Raw genomic sequence first — 16,486 nt, forward strand, 5'->3', positions numbered from 1 at the left:
TGGGGTGACTGAGGACATGAAGAGGGTGTCTGGGGTGAAGGCCTGTGAGGTGAATGGACAGTGGACTCTGTATCGAATCTGTTAAAGAAAAGATTCAGCTCATTGGCCCTCTCCAGGCCTCCCTCACCCTGTTGGCCGCCGGACAACTTGTATCCAGAGATCTTCCTCATGCCACTCCACACTTCTCTCACATTGCTCTCCCTCAGCCTGTCCTCCATTTTCCTCCCATAAGCAACCTTGCTCTCCTTAACTCTCACTTTCAGCTCTTTCTGTGTCTCTTTCTGTGTCTCAATAGTCCTGTCAAAATTTCTGGGGGATTTCTCAGAATTGATTTTGTGCATTCACAATCCTGGAATGGCATACTGTGCTTAATAGTATAGTTAGGAAATGAACAATTTCATTGTTTCTTTACCAAGTTTCCTAAAATAATACGTTTCTGCACATTAAGGTTTCTAATCTGTAATGGACAAGATATTTTGTGATTAGGCTCTGGCTCACTGTGACTATGACTAAGCAGCTATTGAAAAAAGACAAATGGATAAAACTATTTTTGACATTGATGCACTAATATAACTCAGAAAGCTTTTCAAAATATTCCCCAAACAGACCTGGTGTATAACAGACATCTCAGCTCAAATTTAAATATAGTGACTATGTAAAGCCTAAAGCCACAGAGGGAGATAGATCCTAATCTCTTTAAAAGATGTGCACTTGTAAACATTACCTGAAGACTTGAAATATTTTGAAAGTCAGGAATAATTTTGACTTTTTTATCATTATTTGAATGCAATTTCAATTTTTCAAAGTAAAAAAAAAAGATATTTTCTGTATTAAAGATATGTTTAACAGTTTATCAGAATTTGCTTCAAGTTACTAGTACTGTAACAGTTTTTTTTTTCCACAACACATCAGGCTGTTTTTCATGGTTGAAATAGAGACTTCAACATGCATAGAAGTTTAAAGCCCTGCGTTTAGCAGAATCTGTGCTGCTGATGTAATAAAAATAAAGGAAATGACAGTGAACAAAAACACAGAAATAAAAGCCTGCAGGCAGAACAAGTGGCACCAGAGGTCATCTCGCTTTTTGGTAAAGCATGCCACACACATTGTTTTGCACTGTTTTAAAGGCATGTCAAGGAAAGGTTAGTGATCACTGAAGCACGTGATAACTGAAAAATGACAGGTTGAAGTTAGAAACAGGAGCTGTGGAAACCCACAAACAGCTCAAAATGTCATACTGTAAGTGGAGATATTTCTAGAGCACATTAGATTCATCTATGACATTATCTGTCTCAGGTGTCACTTTTGAAGATGAAACTAAAGAAACAGTCTGCTGCTACTGGGGATGGCGTGGCGCGAGCATTTCTGAGAGCACAAGCACTGCTCTTCGGGGGCTACCGGGATGCACTTGTCTGTGAGTTGGTAAGTATGGTCCCCTGTCCTCAAGCCACAGATCAGGGCATCAAGTTCTAGTTCATTATTGATTTTTTGTTTGATGTATTTTGTTTATTTGAATTATAATACAGAAATTTAAAATCTGCAAATGTTTACAATTTGACATATACCCATCATAATTTGAATGGCAAATAGTTTAAGTCTTTCTTTGTGGCTACAACCCCAGTACCACACATAAGAACAGTGACCTCACAACAGTTAGATACAGTGTACACTCCTCTGACCCACCTGGAAGAAACATTTGTGAGTTACACAGTGCATTACATGACAGTTACTGCCGTCTGGAGAAGTTTTCCTATCTGACATCACTGTAAGTTTGGAAATGTCCAGCAGATCACAGATTGCCATGCCAAAAGCTTGACCATGTCCAACTTAAGCACATCCAGTTTGGACAAATGCATCAGATAATGACATGAACCGGTTTCAAAATGGCACCATCAAATGGCACCATCTGGGTCAGTTCACTCTGTGTTCTGATTAACTGTCTATATGTTAGGCCGTTCAGGAGCTCCCATACTTTTTAACACATTATGTTATTCCTTATATATTTTATTACTGGGAGAAAAGTTCCAATATCAGATCTGATGTGTTCGGGTTTCTCATTAAAGAGAGGAACTCTCTTAAACTGTGAGGTGAGAAATTCAGGAGCTCCATGTCGTTTTTTGACTATATCTTCAATCTTTGTTTTCTAGGACAACCAAATTACATTTTCCGAGGAATCCTTTCTGAACCACAAATCTAACACCATGATGCAATTTCTAGAAAACGCAGTCCACCTACAATTCTTCAAGCAGGTATGCTTATCCATTTTAAACATGCACATAAAGTGCATTCACTACTTGAAGTTCCACCTAGGTATCTCAATAGTTGAATTACAATTCTCAGAAGTCCTTCCAGGCTTCAATAATTTATTTTGAGCAAAAGTTTAATGTCACTGGTTCACTGCTAATAGATTACTGCTATTATTTATATTACATTATTTATTGCAATTATACAGTCTTCACCTCCCAAGAATACAAAGGTGCTCTGTATAAAATGAGAAATAGATTTAGCACTTGAATTTTTAGGAAGGCCAATTTCAGAGTAGAATTTACACAAGAGACCAGAGTTATATTACTTACAATTTTTGAAAAAGGCAGCTATTAATATCAGGGCATCATTTCATCTGCAAATTCTCCTAGCTCAATACTGACCAGAGCCAAACTTGATTAGTTCTTGAAATGTGATGAGATCAGGTTGTAACCTGCTCCTTCTCAAAATATGATTAATATTGATGTTTAATTTGATCCCCCCTTGTGTGTCTAAGTGAACTCTATTAGGTTTTTGTTTAGTGTTTTAAGTATGAACAAAAAAAACATGTTTAATAAAAATGACAAAAAAGAGGGAGGAGATTCAGAACTATTAGAGAAATGTGACGTTGTTCTTAATTTGTATTTTCTCTTTTCCAAAAAATGGAATTAAGCAGACAATGTTGCTTTTTCTAATATCTTGCCTAGTTCATCGATAACCGTCTTGAGAAGTTAAACAGTGGGAAGCAATTTGCAGATGTTTTTGAGGAAGAAATTAGCCACTGTGGGGTGTCTGCAGGTATGAAACTAATAATTAAAATAGTTCAAATAGGTAGCTGTGTCATCATGAGTAGGTTGTAAAGGAACAAGTAAAGGTTTATTCCATGCTGAAAAGAGAAGAAAAAAACAATGCTGTTTTTCTTTTCTTCTCTTTTCAGCATGGAACAAACCTTTACCTGTTCCTTAATAATTAAAATATATCCTTTCATCATGGCCAAATCTTATTACCAACTCCTTAAATATCTTGCAAATATCTTATTTTATATTTGTTTCTTATTTTATCACATTAATGAGTTATTTTGTTGTTTTATGTATTCTTTACTTAATGATATGAATATGTATTTTTTGCTTAATGATATTTAATTATTTTCAAATTCCCGTATCAACCTGTTTTGCTCATATTTAATCAAGTTATAAACAATTTGTGAAACAGCAGAGTATAATTTAAATCCTTCAGAAAGCTCATAGAGTTCCGACAATTGTTGAATTGTAAATACTTTTAGTTTACTGCCAGACTGGAATGTTTATTTTGATGACAGCAGTGCATAACTTTATAATTATAGAACAACTTTGGCATCCTATCATTCTGAAGGAAAAAACAACAGAAGTTTTACGACAGAATTTATGACACAAAGCATTTCCCTTTACTTATACTGTTGTTTTTGGTTTGAAGGGATTCTGACTGCTATACCACTACAGAAATTCATGTTATTATAGACCTTGTTAATTAGACAAAGCAATTGAGAGCAGAAGTGACACTAACAGAAGAAACTCCATTGTGCTCATATAAAATCTGTTGTATTTACTTAAAATTGTAATAACATTGATCTTTTTGCTTCTAGGAGGATCAAAATCGTATCAGCAGCTTGTGGGCAACTTAAAGGTATAATTTAAATATGCTGTATATATTTTATTGGATAAATAGTTCAGAAGTCAAAGTGGATTGCGTTCTTCAGTTTTGATCCATAGTTTTATCTCTAGATCACTTTTGACTAGACAGATGGTTGAGATGTCATTTGGTTTGAAATTTCTTATCAATTTAGATATCTTAGGACATATCTTAACATTCCAAATTGATAGTAATCAATTAATTTAACCATGCCTTTTAATCATTTTAATCGTTTGAGCTCTGAAAATCACTGAAATTGTAAAGTAGGGAAAAGTTAAACATAAAATAAAGAATGACATAACTGGTGATATTCCTGTGATGTCCTGATTTCTGATGTTTGATGTTTTTGCAAGCTGAGAAGATGGCAAATCATTCTCGTACATATTATACTCTATCATACTTCTGCGTATAGTACTGGCAAAGGAAATACTGAATGATCTGAAAAGTTTGGGTCTTAAAAGGAACTGTCCATGATCAGAATACGCAATGATGCTGAATTACCTGCCACTAAGCTTGTGATTTTATCATTATGTATTTAATAGGCATGTACTGTATATTGTGAGACAAATAATTAACACAGAAAGAACATATTCAGGGTCCCTCTGTAGCTAAGCTTATAAAGGCACTTGATCAGAGCACTGTATGATAACAGTACATATAACATACAGTATACACCAGCAGTTTCAGTCTGGACTATTTGATTAGCAGACTTTGACGTCAATTCTACAAATGGTAGTACACAACTGGCTGAACACTATGGAGTGATCAAAACATTCATGGTTTATCATGTAATAATGACTCATAGGACCTACAAGTGTTTGAAATATTCCAATGCAGTTATCAAGAGATACCCACTGAAGCTAAGCAGGTGTGAGCCTGGTCAGTACCTGGATGGGAGACCTCCTGGGAAAAACTAAGGTTGCTGCTGGAAGAGGTGTTAGTGGGGCCAGCAGGGGGCCCTCAGCCTGCGGTCCATGTGGGTCCTAATGCCCCAGTATAGTGACGGGGACACTATACTGTAAAAACAGGCGCCGTCCTTCGGATGAGATGTAAATCCGAGGTCCTGACTCTCTGTGGTCATTAAAAATCCCAGGGCGTTTCTCGAAAAGAGTAGGGGTGTAACCCCGGCGGCCTGGCCAAATTTCCCATTGCCCCTTACCAATCATGGCCTCCTAATAATCCCCCTCTATGAATTGGCTACATCACTTTGCTCTCCTCCCCACTGATAGCTGATGTGTGGTGAGCATTCTGCCACATTATGGGTGCCGTCGCATCATCCAGGTGGATGCTGCACATTGGTGGTGATTGTGGGGAGTCCCCATTACTTGTAAAGCGCTTTGAGTGGAATGTCCAGAAAAGTGCTATATAAGTGTAAGCAATTATTATTATTATTATTATTATTACACCATTCCTCTAACCCTCCAATGGAACTTGCAACATATCCATTAACAGCTGGTCATGTTGTAGGGCTGTGTTTCTAGGTCCATATGTTCCCGTGTGTGGTGCAGGGGTTGTAGTGGTCAGCTAATGTATAAGGTGATTTGCAATTTCAAAATGGATGAGTATGAAATACAGAAATGGCCAAATCATTTTTAAACAAAAATAATATAAAGAATGGGCAGATACTCCAGCTGTTATAGAGAAAAGAAAGAAAACCATGCCAGCGATTAGATTTTGGTGGGCTGAAACTGAAAGAGACAATGACAAGGAATGAAGGATAGGGGATAAAATAAACAAGGAAAGCAGAGTGATAATTACATTCCAAGAAAGAAGGTAGGATGCAGAGTAGGTGTAACAGAAATCTAAGGACTCCCGGACAGCTGGAGGCCGGCCTTTTGGCTTAGAGAGTTAATCCTCTGCTTCAGTGGGCTGTTTATGTTGGGGCTGGTTGAAGAGATAGTTTGAATCTGTGGTCTGACTTTACATTTTACTTAAGTGAACTTATCAAAAGTTCATGTTAAGCTGCTGTGAGTATATACTTGAAGAGGTACCTATCAGCCAGTCAGATAACTGAACAATGTTTTTTAAACCTCATGGTTAGCAAAAAAATGCTTTGAGCAGTTTCAGTTTGTTCCTTTATATCACATATTTAAGTAAAGACCTTTGTTCCATACAGAAAATCTTCAGAAAGGGACACATACCCAGCATTGTTGACTGGAAACAAATTCTCACATGCTGCAAGCAAGGTTTTGGGAAGGAGCAAATACAGAACTGTGAAAGATATGACATGACTTTAGATGGTTTCAAACTTTGGGTTCAACCAAACTTTGGTTGACTTTGGTTTCAAACTTCTTAATTTTTACCTTATAATTTTGGATTCAGGGCTTTATCCATTAAAGTTAACTAAAAGAGTATATAATCTTGTATAACAAGAGGGTTTATGAAAGAGGTTTGACACCATCTGCAGCTTTTAAATTTTGTACGTTTCTCATTTTCCAATAGAAAGGAGGTGGTGCATTGATCCTTACAGTGAAGTCCAGGGCTAATCCTGCCATGCTGAACATGTATAAATGTGTAAGTACTGAATGTGCAAGAGTATAGATGGCTGTATTGTAAGTTAGCAGCACATGCCAATCAATAATGCAAGGCATTCAAGGACTAATGCTATATATCAACAATGTACTGTGCCATGAGTTTTTTTTTTAAACTTAAACACACCCATCCTTGACCTAGACACAACCAGCTTTACCTTAATAATGTACAGTATATGGAGTATAAGTATAAACTAGTTGAGAACTGAAGTACAGGTTGAACTTTTTAGAGACGAGAGGCACAAATGCTTATCTGCTCACACTTTAAGGTCCCGCAAAGGGGGAGGATACTCACACACTAAAGTTACTTGGGAAACAAGCAGTTCTGTCTCTGCTGGTTCCCATCTCCTCTCTGGAACAGATAGGGGACTCCAGTTCTAAAGTGACCAACTCAATCTCCAGGGTGTCTCCCTTCCTAATATCCAGTTGAGAAAAATAGTATGGACCGAATCAAACTTGAGTACTGAGCAATGCAAAATACAACCTCAAAAACTCACTGCCTTCATCAAAATAGGTATGGAAATTTGCTTTGTTTTGAATTTTGAGGTGATATAAATACTTGAACTCTGTATACTCACATACTTTGAAACATTTAAAACTTGACATTGATATTGATATTCACTGTAGTTCCTGTACTGTAAATCCTGCAGTTCACTAGGTTTTCTAGGCAATTTATAATCCTTGTAAGTGAATAAGGAAAGATCTGGAAATATTCTGATAGTATAGACAAATGGTGTGAACAAATGATTTGATTTAAGTCATTAAGGTCTTCAAGGTGGAATGAGATCCCAAAGCCACCATCCCAGACCAGGAGTAAATACCAGTACTAGATGTTTTGCCTCTGTATTAAAAATGCTGTTTTTTTAAAAAGGGAGAAGATTATTTTATACTGTTTTGAATTTTATTGCGTTTAAGAAAAAAAATAATTTATACTGCAGAACTGTTATAAGCTGCCTGACAATATTCAAAACCTACTTGTGCAACCTGAGGAACAGTAATGCTTGTTATTGTCTATAGAAAATAAATTTGTTTATAGAGATAAAAAAGCAGAAACAAAGGTGATGACTCCTAGTCCTGCAAAATTTATTTCACACAAATTTTCCAGGCCAAGGGCCATGCCAAATCAGGATTGAAGGAGATGAAAAACCGTCTAACAAACAAGGTAAGAATATATCAATTGATTAATGTGTCTTTACAAGCCTTTATAACTTCTAGAGCTCTGGGATGATATAATAAAGGTTTGAACAAACAATTCATTAGTGCAGTGGCAGGACACTCATTTATAATTTTGTGCATATATTTTGATCTGCGCAATACAAACCGGTTATTGTTACTGATTTGTTTTTTTATCCTGCTTCTCAGGACTCTGGAGATGAGCGGTGGTTACAGCGTGGGGGTTCCTTGCGTGCCGATAAGGGAGGAGGACCCCAGTTCCAAAGAAGGATACAGTCTGACTGCCTGCAGAGCCGCCTACCTATCACACAGCACTTTGGCAAGGTTAGCTGTTGCACAAAGTAAAACTGTCAGCCTCAGTTTATCTGACACATTTCTATTGTATTTATGTTATATACTGTGTTTCTTTTCTAATATTCTGATTTATTTTTTAGTCTCGACCAAGACGTCCACCCAGAAGATTTACAAGTCCACTAGAGGAGAAGGCAGAAGACAGGAATAGTGCTTGGGCCCTGGGCTGGGATGAGGATTCTGGGTATGACCCAAAATCTTGAACTGCTAAATTTAACCAAACATGTTTCTCAGTATTATTACTAAAAACACTAAATAGTGTGTTCAAAGAATGCAAAAAGCTTATAAATAACTGCAATCTATTCCCCACAGCATGTTAATTTATTATTCCTGAGTTTTCTATCTGTGCATTTTGTTTGTGCAACTCACTGAGCAAACGCCTACAGATGTGCTTTGGGACCTCTGCTGGTTGAAATCTGTAAGTGCTTTCACTAGGAATCTCATTAAAGAAATGTTTTACAGGTATAATACAGTATGTTTATTTTAGACTGTCACTCTTAAATTAGATTTCACATTTTAATTCAGTCATTTAATCTGGAGTCTTTCTGTGCAGAAGTTAATGTTCACACTAATCATGCACATCATGCACTTTAAGATCATAAATTGTGCCTTACTGTGACAATTTAAGTTCATGCAAATCTGTTTTGAGCATTCCAATTACAACACATTGTAATGAATGGAGTTTAACTCTCCCATTTTGAGATTTTAGCTAAAAAACTAACCATATTGCTATATAATCCCAGGAACACTTTGGGTTTAACGTTTTCCCTTAAATAGAAATAATTGAACACATTTAACATATAACAATTTGTGTTATTGCACATTATCTTGAAATTACCAGATGTTAAATAACAACTTTGGCAGTGCCCTCCAAATCTTTTGGGAAATCTTTTGGGACAATATAGTCAATTTCATTTAAATCTGGAGGTCGATTTAGCCAGTCCTAAATTTGCCACTGTTTTCACCCTGATGAATGTCTTGTTTCTATTGCCTGCATGGTGCATGGTGAAACATTGACTTATTAGAATGGAAGTATTTTCTTCTACGTTAGTAGACAAAATGTCCAAGTAAACTAAAGAATTCGTTCAAGTTCTACCAGACCATGTTTCACAGATGTGGTTGTATTCCTTGGAAATCTGCAGTTTTTTTCTCCACACTTTCATCACTTCCATCACTTTGCTAAAGGATTATTTTGGTTCATCTGCATAGGATTTTTTTGCAAAACTCTCTAGGTTCATCGTTGTACTCCAAACAGTATTATGATGGAGGTAATGTCATTAAAGCTTCTTTTCTGACTTTCAGGTCAGCTGATGGGGAAGGAATGGGAGCTGGCAACAAACAAACTAATCTGGAAGATCCGGATGAGCAATTCTTCACTGTCTCAGAAGAAATGGATCTTCTAGGAGAAATTTTTGACACACTGAGTTCACAGTCATCCCATGAACGAGGATTACTTTACGGAACTCGCAGCCTAGATGTCTTCAGTGCCGATAATGGGGACTACATCACAAGGGTATGGAAGTTTAACTATGACAATACACAGGTTTCTCACTGCTCTGAAATTATATATATATATTCACAACTTTGCTCAATTTTCCATGAACAAATTTTTACATGTGAAAAAAAGATTCTAGGTAAAAACTATTCATAGAATAGAATCCTTTCTATTATAACACAGTCAGCTTCTTAAACTCATGGCCACACTGCCATACTGCTCCCCAAGTATATCTTCACACTGTGAAATCATACCTACATTCTGTACGTAATGCACAGCAAAATCACTAAAGTAACACTGTTCATTTCTCAGATATTCCCATCAGGCTATAAAGCCCAGGTACAGTATATACGATACAGTGGCTCATTCAGTATGTGATCATCTGTCTGGTGTCATTGACAGATATCATCTGTTTGTCATAGGCTATTTAAATGATGACGGTGATGAAGAATTTTAAAACTGAAATGGCTGTTTTTATTTATGTAACAATCCAGCTACTTTAGAAATGTAGTGTTAGGGATTCGGTAAGAGAAACCGAAACCAGTTAATGAACCCACTTGCAGGAGCTGATAAAGCCTAGCTGTGATCCAAAGAAAACAGTAGTCGAAGAAACAAGCCGAGAGTCCAGGGGAAGCCAGAGATCCAAACAGGGAAAGAGTTACCTAAGCCAGACCGTGATCCGAAACCGTAGACGATAGAGAAATCCGAGAGTCCAGGGGAAGCCAGAGATCCGAATCAGGGAGTGAGTACCAAAGCCAAGCTGTGATCCGAAAAACCGTAGTCAAAGGGGGAAAGACCGTAATCAGAAAACCAAGAAAGACACAAAGCGGAAGAAGAAGTACAAGATGAGACGGGGGTGTGGTGGTGAATAAGTTAACCGATAGGTAGACTGATGAAGTAAGGCTACGCCTTCTTCTGCCTCTTCAGTTGCCAGGAGGCAGGGATCGTAACATGTAGTTCTTTCAGTAAACCTCTTTAACTCTCCCAAATAGTGCAAAATTCTGTATAAGGTCAATACATCTTGTTTGATTTTGTTTTTTATCACATCAATAATATGAAATTCTCTCCACACTGAAACAAATATAGAACTAGCTTATTCATTTTAGAGAGAGTAGCTTTAGGCACCTTTTAGAGTAAAACTGGTCCAGACCCATACTAATGCAATGGTACGGGATCTGCCTGGCTCCATAAACTGGATTTTAACAAAAACAAATGAAAGATAACCCCAAGAACAAAAGCCTAAATGAAATCTCTACTTTGACCTTTGGCTATACATATTTACCCAGTACAAATGTGTTTTGCTTATCTAGTGTGAATAACTCTGGTTTTACTGACATTCATTTACCTCTCCCTCTCTTTAGGGAATCATATTAACAAAACATGTGAACATTCACATTCCATTCAATTAACAATAATTTAGTTAACTCTTTGCATGAAGAAAACTTTACAAGAGAAAATTCTGCATTGGCATCTTTTAGTTGTGCCCCATTGCTACTGAACCCTCTAGTCCAGATCCACGGTATGCTGGGCCACATGTTCTATGACCCATCTCAACCCAATGGAGTTAAAGCCAGGCAAGGTACAGTATGGGTAGGAGAGAGGGCCAAACACTTGCAGTCAGATTGAATAGTTTATAGAGCTGTCCATTCCTCCCACTTAGATCAAGTGTCCCTTTTATAAGTGTTCTGTCTCTTCCAAATTTGTTATTAATTATCCTGCTCTTTGTCTTTGAAATTCCAATCAGCAGCACCTACAGCAATATCCTCAGTCCTTAAGACATTGAGCCGGACAATAATTACTTCTTGTTGTCTTCCCCTCCATCCGGAGACCTTGGATTGATACTGGGCAAGGACACTCTAATACAATATAAAATTACCAACACTTACTGTATACTGTATAATGTTTTTTAAAAACTGCAGCATTCCATAAAATATATATATATAATTCCACCAAAATTCTAATCCAGAAACTTTATCAGTTACATGGGGTGACATGACACTTTTCTACACTAGATATAATCTAGTTATTCCAGAAGAGGTGGCCTGGCCCTTTGGCATAATAAAATTCTTCACTGTGATGCTATGTGGCTTTAACGCTATACATACTGTAGTTGCATGTAGACAGCTGTGAAGGGGCTGAAATGTATCATGAACCATAAGGAAAACTGTAATGTAAAATGAAAATATATATTGAAGAATTTACATGTTTCTGGGTACAGAGCAAAAATTATCATTATAAGTGAGTAAGAAATAATAAATGGATAGCAACTTTACATTGAACAAAAATTAGATCATACACCAATGTTAATGTAATGATGGTAATAGCAGTGATGGTGATGATGAACAACCATGATGATGGCCATCCATACCAAATATAGTGCACAATCCAACCAATGTTGTGTTAATGAATCTCAAAGGGAGCAAGTACTGGATAATAATTACTTATTTCTCTATAATAAATAATTATTTCCACTGCTTGGATTAAGTCACCACAACAGCTAATTATTATTATTGTTATGTGTCAGCATGCGTAGTTTGCAAAGGAACAAGTAATAGGTTTATTCTATGCTGAAAGGAGAAGAGAGAAAACACAACATTTCGGCTGTGAAGCCTTCTTCAGGTGTGAGAAAGACAGGGCAGACACCAAAGATTAAATAGCACAGAAGAACAAAAGCTGGGAGAGGGGAGGAGGCAGGAGGGGCAGAAAGGCAGAGAGGCCACTCAGGAAGTGCAAAGTGGGGAAGGGTGAAGAAAGATGTCAAATCCTGCATGAGAATAGAGAAGATTACATTAAAATAAGTCGGTCATTGAGAGAAAGGGGATGGTGTGAACCTAGTTTCAGTTTTGGTTCTGTTGTTTTTCTGCTATGGGAGTTGAGAAACCCTTCTTTGAGAACAGAGACAGGGATATCAGTGTGATCATGGCTGTCTGAGGTGAAATGAGAAACCATGGGCTAGAAGAAATCTTTCATCTTAACAATCCTTACATGTTCTCTGAAGCAGTCTTCTAGTCTCCTTCCGATTTCCCCAACATAGATAGCTGAGCATTTTATGCAGGAGATACAGTAAATGAGGTTGCTGGAGGTATAAGATGTCGTCTGGGTGATCCGGAATTGACCTGAGGGGCCCTGAATGAGCGTGTTGTTAGTTATGTATTTGCAAGTGATGCAGTGAGTTCTGTTGCAGGGGAAGGTGCCTGGTGGGGATGATTGCCGAGTGCGGTCAAGGGAGCTGTGAATCAGAAGTTAATGTAGATTGGGTGGTCGGCGGTATGAGATTATTGGGTGGTTAGAAAAAAAGGTTACCGATGGAGGGATCGCCCTGTAAAATGGAGTAGTTGTTAATAATGGACCTGGTTGATAGAAAGTTTGTTAGAGTGGTAGGGAAGCACCAAAGGAATGCGGTTGTGAGACTGGGAGTTCCTGGTCGAGTTGATGATTCGAGGACTATTTTTGGCCCAGGTGAGGGCCCTATCGATAACATGGGTGGGGTATCCTCTGTTGATGAGAAAAGGATACATTTTGAGGGCTTGGTTCTGGAAATCCATGTCGTCACTGCAGAGTCGACGTAGCCTGATGAACTGTGGAAAAGGGAGAGAGTTTTTGGTGTGAGTGGGAAGAAAAGAGCTGTATAGGAGATAGCTGTGTGAATCTATGGGTTTGTAATAGACCGAGGATGAGAGTTGTGGATGGTTAAAAGATAAATTTATGTCTAGAACAAAGGGTGGTGGAAGATATGTTAACTGTATATTTGAGGGATGGGTGAGAGTTAGAGAATTGATGCAGGAAGTGCTCTAGCTAGTCATTAGAGCATGTAGCAGCACTGACGCAGTCATCAATATATCGCTTGTAGAGGTCAGGGACAAAGCCAATATAGGAAGCAAAGAAGCATTCTTCTACCCAGCCGACAAAAATACTGGCATTGCGAAGTCCCATCCTGGTGCTCATGGCAACTCCACTAACCTGCTGATAAAAAAGGTTATTAAATGAGTAGGCATTGAGTGTGAGAACCAATTCCGCAAGATGCACTAGAGTGTGGGTGGGTGGATCAAGCACTTTATCTAGCATGTGCTTGGGGGTTGTAAGACCATCTTTATAGACAACATTGATATGAGTTCCCATCATTACTAAGCATTTTATTTTCTAAAAACGCATAATGTTATTTGTTTCAAGTATGTACTTAATGCCACATAATTGTGCTTAGCACGCTACATTAGAAGCACTGGCATGTGTAGTGTTTTTGAGTGCATTCCTTTGTTACTTATCATAATTTTCTTTACTTTGTTCCTCAGCTGAAATCAGTCACCCCTAGCAATGAAAGCTTGGTATACTCTCCGTCACAGGCTGGGAGTCAGTTGAGCTGGGAACTTGATGAAGCCGATGAGATTTCTTTGGAAAACAGAGAGATGAGTACAGATGAAAGTTCTGTAGTGGAAGAGACAACTGATAAAGCTTCAAAATCTGACAAGGACCTCCCCACTCCTACTTCTTTAAATGTACCCTGCACTTCAGGGTCACCTCAGATGTCTGAAGGAAAACTTGCAAATCGTAACAGTGGCATGTGGGACAGAGGCCTAATGGATGAAGAGAAATGCTTAAAAGATGAAGATAATCTCTCCTCTCCCGTGGCAGATAAATCACCTTCCTCTGGAATTCCCTGGGAGCTGTGTAATGAAATTAAAGACAAATCTGAAATTGACAAAGACTTTGAAAAAATAAGAAAAGAGGAGTCTACTTCTGGGAATCTCCAGGAATCAGAATATACCTCAAAGCAAAGTGGCTTACAGGTTTCTAGAGGTTGCTCAGAAACCGATACCCAGCAGAATGATGGGGAATTAAATACTCCTCCTGAAGCCACGAAAGTGAGCAATTTAGATGTGTCCACAAGCACAAAAGTGTCTGAAAAGGGAATGGCATCACAGTCAGTTCCTGAGGTCTTTGAGAAAAAGAAGGACAAATGTCTGAGAGATCGTGGCCCAGACATCACTGTGACAAATTCAACATCTAGAGCAGATTCAGATGAAGAAAACAGAAGAGAAAACAAACCTTCACTGCCCAGGGTACAGTCAGCTGTAGCACTTTTTCAGTCCAAAGTTACAAAACCTGTAACTGAAGGGAAAGCTCAGCTACCTACCATCTCACCCAAACCTATCCCTGGTCTGAAAACAGCTAGTTATTTCTGTCGTAGCCCGGAAACTATCCCAAGTAAAATATATGCAGCACCAGTGACAGATGTCTCACAGAATGGAATATTAGTAACTTCAACCAAAACAATCAACCAAGACACAAAACAAGACGCAGGAGAGCGAGATGGTGTTGAGACATCATCACCTGCAAATGAAGAAGACTTACCACCTGTTAAAAAAGTGTCCGAGCTAAAGAAAAGGTTTGAAGCATAAACAGTTTTTCAGTTCATGAAGAAATTAAATAACATTCTTGCCATCCACAAAAAAAAGTGACTTATAATTGGCATAAATGAACAAATTTTCTTTCATTTGAATACAACATACTGTTATCTTTCTTTACAGTTCTACAGTGTCCTGTACGTTCCAAGCACGTGGAGTGTAAAATTGCAACGTTCATGGACTAGGATGACTGCTTTTACTTCACATAACGGTGCTGGATGACTATAGTTCTTTAGCACATACAAGAAAATAAATGTCAATGCCTTCTCTTCCAACAACCTCTGAGCATTTTGTATGACAAAATGAGCCTAATAATGCAACAACTAATATTATGGAATAGCCAAGCTCCAAAGAAGGTATTGTAACAAGATAAATGGTAATCCTGTAAGCAGAACAATTTCTTCTAACATATTACAAAAGAACCATATTTTGCATATTTTGATTATCTGATGAACCTTCAGATGTGCATTTTGGCAAAATTCACTGCTGGTAGCCATATATCATTCAACTAGAGCCCGGTGTCATTGTATGGCAAGTTAGCTATTGGTTCATTTTTTATACCACTTTTAAGTGAAAACAACACACCAATTATCTGTTATGTTTAATATACTTTCACCAATCCTTGAGGGTTTTTTATGTGTGACTTAGCATTATTTTGTTCTTGTTCTTGATTCCAGGACAATGGAAAGACAAACAAGTTTTCTATCCATACTCTTTATGTCTAACAAAGCCTTGGATTTGTAGTTTTCCAGGCATCATGCAATGTGCTAAGTTAATGCTGTAGACTTCAAAGTCTAATTAAGCTTAGGTGGTCTTCATCATTTACAGTATATGTTTTAAGTTGTTTCTCAATTGTCAATTCTGTTAGTCAGATAATGTGTTATATATTTTTGCTGCGCAATGCACATATTCTTTCTTCTTCCTCTTGTCATTATGATCTATTAATGTTACACAATCTCCCATAAATAAGGGGCACTTCTAAATTCATGAAAGTTTGTGATCTACTGTAAAAGCTGGTGGAATGTTTTTGTGCAATGAAGTCACGTTTAATATTGTAAAGCAACTATCTTACACTGAAAGACAATATATTACCTTTGTAAAGAGAAGCTGCACAGTAAGAACTGCATTTCTGCAAATCCTATAAACATCTGAAAGCATATTTAAATGAAAACATTCATATTATCACTTCTCACAAATACAGTCTGTAATCATTGAAACCACTACTTTGTACCAAAATAAAATTTGGCGTGTGAGAAAAATGGCATTAGTGATTTAGAAAACCTTCCTAACTCAGCTGTGAACATCCCTAATCCTAATCCCATGTCTTCTTGAGAGTGTTTCATTTACATAAGAACATGGCAACCTAGGGGCAGCACAGTGGCACAGTGGTTAGCATTGCTGGCTCACAGTACTGGGGACATTCCATACCTGGGTTACCATCTATGTCTGGTTTGTATGTTCTCTCTGTGTTTGCATGGGTTTCCTCTGGGTGCTCCAGTTTCCTCCCACAGTCCAAAGATATACTGGTAGGTTAATTGGCATCTGGGAAAATTGGCCCTAGGTGAGAATATTTACATATCTGTGTTTGTATCTGTGTCTGACCCACAATGGACTTGCATCCC

The 16,486-nt window shown here is 37.8% G+C and overlaps 1 protein-coding gene across 4 annotated transcripts in view; it reads left to right on the forward strand.

Annotated features, from left to right (window-relative positions):
* The window catches only part of dennd1c (DENN domain containing 1C), a 40,225-nt gene extending 24,102 nt beyond the window's left edge, over positions 1-16,123 (forward strand). For 3 of the 4 annotated variants that reach the window (XM_088603774.1, XM_088603776.1, XM_088603775.1), the window contains 10 exons: positions 1,297-1,422; positions 2,148-2,249; positions 2,952-3,042; positions 3,866-3,906; positions 6,355-6,426; positions 7,549-7,605; positions 7,806-7,940; positions 8,051-8,151; positions 9,270-9,480; positions 13,752-16,123. In XM_088603774.1, the coding sequence (XP_088459900.1) occupies positions 1,297-1,422; positions 2,148-2,249; positions 2,952-3,042; positions 3,866-3,906; positions 6,355-6,426; positions 7,549-7,605; positions 7,806-7,940; positions 8,051-8,151; positions 9,270-9,480; positions 13,752-14,858 (2,043 nt within the window). In that variant the 3' untranslated portion in view covers positions 14,859-16,123. The remainder of the gene's footprint in view (positions 1-1,296; positions 1,423-2,147; positions 2,250-2,951; positions 3,043-3,865; positions 3,907-6,354; positions 6,427-7,548; positions 7,606-7,805; positions 7,941-8,050; positions 8,152-9,269; positions 9,481-13,751) is intronic. The other variant, XM_088603778.1, reaches the window with a different exon arrangement.
* Positions 16,124-16,486: the final 363 nt, after the last annotated feature.

The sequence above is a fragment of the Lepisosteus platostomus genome, chromosome 13, assembly GCF_059453375.1.
Source record: "Lepisosteus platostomus isolate fLepPlt1 chromosome 13, fLepPlt1.hap1, whole genome shotgun sequence".
Classification (NCBI taxonomy): domain Eukaryota; kingdom Metazoa; phylum Chordata; class Actinopteri; order Semionotiformes; family Lepisosteidae; genus Lepisosteus; species Lepisosteus platostomus.